We start from the raw sequence: 5,786 nt of genomic DNA on the forward strand, positions 1-5,786 counted from the left end.
AGGTGAATAATTTATTTGGTAATTTGTAGACTTAGTACAGGAATAAGCCTCTCATAATGTTGTTCTGTTGGGCCACCAAGATAGTTGATGAGCCTCCTAAGACTGATCTTCAGTTCTGGAAGAATTTGTTCCCTGTAAGTGACTCACTTTTGTTTGTTTTCGCAGGATAAATTTGATAGGAGAAAATGAAAGCATGCTAGTGCTGATATATTCCTTGATTGTCACATTTCCGCTGACTTCAATTTAAAGCCTGTGTCCACTGATCAACCGGTGGGGATTATAAATGCCTTTGATATATTCATCTTTTTATTTGTTTGAGTCATGCATTGTTGACTAATTTCATTGCTTATATGATTGGCAGGTAATTACAATCAATGGCATGTTCCCCGGACCCCTTATAAATGCAACAACAAATGATAATATTCATGTCAATGTTTTCAATGATTTAGATGATCCCTTGCTGTTTACATGGTATTTATTATTTAATACGTGCTCCTCTCTTTCTTTCCCACTTATAATAATATTAATGGCCTTGGACAAATACTCAATAGTTTTACTATTTGGTGAGGCATTAGAAAGCCACACCTAATGGTTTCTATACAAAAGGAGGAACAAGTCTGTTATTTTCTATTCCACTTGATGTAACAACCCTTTGCTATGCCTGAATTTATAGCAGCTGCCAAGGGTGCTTTTTGGTATACATTATCTCACATCTCATTTGATATGAGATAGGTATTTTTTGATGTATATTGCAAATGTATTTCTTGTACTTATCTGCTTTCTCTATACTTATAATATACTTCCTTTGCCTTTGAAAAAAAAAATATTTTCATTATTTTGTATTGATTCAGTTTTAGGAGTAGCACTAAACTTACACTCTATAGACATGGTGTCAATTAATTTAATTCCTTTATGGTAATGTCTCACAGGCAAGACATATTTGCTTAGGATATCAAACGTAGGGACAGCATGGAGCTTCAATTTCAGGATTCAAAATCATCAATTGGTTTTGGTTGAAACTAAAGGTTCTTATGTCAATCAAATAGAGTTGGAGTCTCTTGATGTTCATGTAGGCCAATCCTACTCAGTTCTTGTCACAGCAAACCAAAATGCTGCTGATTACTACATAGTAGCCTCTCCTAAACTGAGTAATGCCACAAATAATAACACTCTTGTTGGTGTTGCTGTGCTTCATTATGACAACTCTACCACACCGGCTAATGGGTCTCTTCCAAGTGGTCCAGATCCATTTGATCTGCAATTCTCCATCAACCAAGCAAAATCCATTAGGTAATTGCATTTCACAAAATGGTGCTCTGTATGCCAAAGAAGAGTTTTTCCAATTTTCTTTCTTTGCTTGCTTAATGTCAACATACTATAAAGTGAGCAATATTAATAATGCCTCTAAACAGTTTTGAGCAGCTATGAAAATTAAATCTGACTTTGAGTTCACATTTAGAACATACGCAAAGCATTCACATTGTGGGTTTATTTGAATTGAAGGTGGAACCTCACCACTGGAGCTGCAAGGCCTAATCCCCAGGGAATGTTCCATGTAACAAATGTGACAATAATTGAAACTTTCATTCTAAATGCATCAACAACAACTATTGATGGGTTATCTCGCTACTCTGTCAACAATGTGTCTTTCTTGATCCTAGATACACCACTGAAACTAGCTGATTTCTTTTCCAATAGAACTGGTGTATATGAACTTGATGCTTTTTCTAAGAACACTTCAAATGCTAACGCCGTGCGTGGAGTTTTCGTAGCTAGTGCATTACATAAAGGTTGGACTGAGATAGTGCTAGAAAACAATTTAGACATCATTGATACTTGGCATTTGGATGTATATAGCTTCTTTGTTGTTGGGTATAATGTGAGGTTAACCTTTAGACATACTCTTTAAGTTTCTACTCCACATTTTTTCATTGCTTGTGTTGTACTAAGCCTCTGTTTTGTGCTATTTGGTTGAAGTTTCCGGGATAGAAGATATGAATATAAAGGTCTCAATAAGGTTTGGAAGGGAAAACTGTCATAGGCCAAGGCTAGTGGAAATTCTATAAAGATCCAGGAAGCACAGGTATGGATGATATTTGTTATGGTTCTTCCACAATTTATTGTGACAGGATTTCATTTTAATTATTATTTCATGATTAGGATATGGTTGTGCTTTATGATTCATTGCAACTTGCTCACAAGTGTATACTTAATTCCTTTTATGGATATGTCATGCGCAAGTGAGTATATTGATCTCTATAGTTTCTTGATGTTTCCTCATTGGACTTTATTTAGTTACATATGCTATTTTTCTTGAGTCATCCCGTGCATTCATTTTTAACTTACAGGGGTGCAAGATGGTACTCCATGGAAATGGCTGGAGTAGTGACATATACTGGTGCAAAAATCATTCAGAATGCTCGCTTGCTAGTAGAGAAAATAGGAAAACCACTTGAACTAGACACTGATGGTATCTGGTGTGCACTACCTGGATCTTTTCCAGAAAATTTCACTTTTAAAACAAGGTATGCTCTGTTCATATATGATGACACTACATGTATTGAAATTTTAATTGATTGTTTTTATTTTAGTGACAACAGCTTGAACTCTGGGTATTCTAATATGATCATTTTTTAATTTGTTCATATTATGAAGAAATTATGGAAATTGATGACTTTCAAATGGGACATTAATGTGGTTGCCTAATTGTTTATTAGGATAATTGGATTGGATATTCTTGCATCATTCCTCCTACATTTAGTGTAACTTCAGTTGTTGACTGTAGGCAATATATTGGGTTGGATCCTACCTACTTTTTACCCTGTTTCTTCAAAATTGTTATTGCTAGAAATTATAAATGATTATCATATTTAATGGATTTCAGAGACCCAAAGAAGCAGTTTACAATCTCATACCCATGTGTTATTCTTAATGTTGATGTGGCAATAAATAACTCAAATGATCAATACCAGGTCAGCTTTTAATTTTATCTGTAAAAGATTTATTTAATTCACAATAGATGCAGATTCTTCTGCTTTGGTGTTTTGCAGTTGGTGCTTTGCTGTTACTTTTGATTACTACATTCTTTCTATTTTAATTTTCTGACAGACACTCACAGATCCAATCAGGAAAATGTATACAACTCGCAGTGAATGCTTTATCGAATTTTAGGTGAAGAGCTCTATGTGAGGGTTTATGATGTTGATCCCAACCCTGCCAAGGAGAAGCCTCCTCCACAGAATCTCCTTCTATGTGGTTAGTCATGTTAAAACCTCCAAGTTTCTTCTACTTGGCTGTCCCCTTTTTCTCCTTTACAAACTTTCACTATTGACTTAACTTCTTGTCTGGTAAATTCATACCTTCGTATAGACGTTTTAGCCACTCTGATTATATGGTTGTGGAAATGAGCAAAGGGTATTTGGAAATTACCTTGGCATAAAGTTTATTATAATCATTGGATGTCTTAATCATTTACTAAGTTGCTTTTGAACATGTATATTACTATACTTGTATGTATCTTTAATTGCTGAAGAATCAATGTTAGCTAGACTTTATCAAAGTAATTGAAGCAAGTAACAAAGATCCAAAGTCTACCTTGATCACTATACATATAGTACATTCTTAATTTGATCCTTTTACAGATAGTACATTCTTAATTTAGTTCCTATCTATTTAGCGTATTCTTAATATGAATTGTTGTTATCTTGTCTCATAAGTTTCAAATTTTTTTGTGATTTTAAATTTCAGTTTAAAATCTATAAATACAAATTTGAGAATTTTTAAATATGTTTCTTGTTGTGTTTTTTTGTTTTTTCAGCTTTTCTTTCAGTATGATGTAAGAGATAAAATCATCCATCCTGTCAAAGCCGAGGTACATCGTTCTCTTAATTTTTCTGAAAAATAATTATTTAATTTAAGATTTTCTATTACGAATTATAATAACTTTATATCCTAAAATTATAATAACTTGTTTTTTGTATGAAATTGTCTTAACAATTTTTTTTTGTTATAGTCTTGTAATTAATATATATATATATATATATATATATATATATATATATTGATTTATAAAATTAATATTTAAATGATAGATTAAATATAAATAATTTGTGAACCTCTTATTAATCTATCCTTTAAATATTAATTTTATAAATAAATTTTATTATTAATATTAATTACAATGCTAACATATATTATTTTTAATTATTTTTATTTTTTCTGATGACTTATCATTCAGGAAAAATAAAAATAATTAAAAATAAAATGCAAACAAAGACGGTGTTTACGTAAGCAACGTCTTTAAAAGTTCACAAACAAAGACGGTGCTTACGCCAGCAACGTCTTTGAAAGTTCGCAAACAAAGACGTTGCTTACGTAAGCACCGTCTTTGAAAGTGGATCCCTTTCGACAACGTAGAATTTTGACCCGTCGTTGAAGGATTTTATTTTCCACGACGTTGGATACAACGACGGTCGTCCACTGTCATTGTATCCTGCTTTCCACCGTCTTAGAATCGCGTTTTTGCAGTAGTGAATTATCATATCTGTTTTTTGAACAATTGTAAGTACAAAGACTTATCTATTGTCAATAATAAATTATTCGTTAAAGACAACACTCATTATGTTTCCTTTTCCTCCAAATTCAATTTCCTCAAGGAGTCTTGCATTCTTGTATCAAACATGATCCTAAAGTGAGATTGTAAAACTTATACATACCAGAGCTTTAAATAAAGATGAATAATTTGTGGCAGTCATAATAAGCCATCATAAATACATTTATGGTGGTTTCTTCTAATTCCTAGAAAAAACCGTCAACAAATACATTTTTTTACGTGCTTCCTAAATCCACCCACTTAATTCCTATCTCTCAAGCTTCATTCATCCAGGTCAAACCATTCAAAAACTTACTATTCACTCCTAAAACAAGGTTTTCACCTATGTAATTATAATCATATATATACAAACATCACAGACCATCACGTTATAATTAATTAATTACATATATTTAAATTAAATTAAATTATTCTTGTAATCTAATTAAAACCACTTAACTAGACATTACAAAAAACCTAAAGTTACTATAATAATTTATTTTAACTAATAAATATAGATAGATAGTAAAGATTAATATAGTACATAGGAGTCTTTTTTTTATTCATTAATTCGGTTTTTATAATATGCTTTGTATCCAATGTTAATTAAAAAAATTAAAAGGAATTTATTTAATATAGTTAGCTAAATTTATTAATTTTTTTAAAAAAATAAATTTATTAAATTTATGAATAGTTACTTTTATTTAATAACATTCATGATTTTTTTAATCATGTTGAGGTTTTAAATATCTTTATGAATTAATATTTCCATAGAATATTATATATATATATATATTCAAAATTTTATTAGAAATATTTTTAAAAAATTGTATATTCAATATCATTAATGCGTGTAATTAAATTCTTTTTTCAATATAATCAAGTATGTTAAATTTGATTATGTCTAATTAACAACTTTGTATGAATCTGATTTCGTAATATATATTATAAACTTAATTTTAATTTTTGAAATTACAAAATTAATATATTAATGTAACCAATTTAACAATTCATTTTTTACTTCATTAAACACAATTAGCTTTATATATTATTAAATTAATTTAAAATTGATAAACAATATCTTGTTAGATTTGTTTGAATTAAATCAAAATTAGTTAAATAATATTTGATTCGACTTAAAGTTCATTATATGACATGGCAAAAGTAGTTAGATGTCAATAAATAAATACATGAA

At 30.1% G+C, this 5,786-nt stretch overlaps 2 protein-coding genes across 2 annotated transcripts; both read left to right on the forward strand.

Moving 5' to 3' along the window:
- Positions 1–969: 969 nt before the first annotated feature.
- Positions 970–1,909, forward strand: LOC121172710 (monocopper oxidase-like protein SKU5). The gene is made up of 3 exons (XM_041007908.1): positions 970–1,006; positions 1,074–1,290; positions 1,504–1,909. Exons 1-3 carry the CDS (start codon positions 970–972, stop codon positions 1,907–1,909), a joined length of 660 nt encoding a protein of 219 aa, XP_040863842.1.
- On the forward strand, positions 1,772–3,979 carry LOC100792022 (DNA polymerase epsilon catalytic subunit B). The gene is made up of 7 exons (XM_041007868.1): positions 1,772–1,879; positions 1,978–2,083; positions 2,161–2,240; positions 2,349–2,525; positions 2,885–2,972; positions 3,109–3,255; positions 3,818–3,979. Exons 3-6 carry the CDS (start codon positions 2,164–2,166, stop codon positions 3,169–3,171), a joined length of 405 nt encoding a protein of 134 aa, XP_040863802.1. The 5' UTR covers positions 1,772–1,879; positions 1,978–2,083; positions 2,161–2,163; the 3' UTR covers positions 3,172–3,255; positions 3,818–3,979.
- Positions 3,980–5,786: the final 1,807 nt, after the last annotated feature.

Source organism: Glycine max, chromosome 13 (assembly GCF_000004515.6).
Source record: "Glycine max cultivar Williams 82 chromosome 13, Glycine_max_v4.0, whole genome shotgun sequence".
NCBI lineage: Eukaryota > Viridiplantae > Streptophyta > Magnoliopsida > Fabales > Fabaceae > Glycine > Glycine max.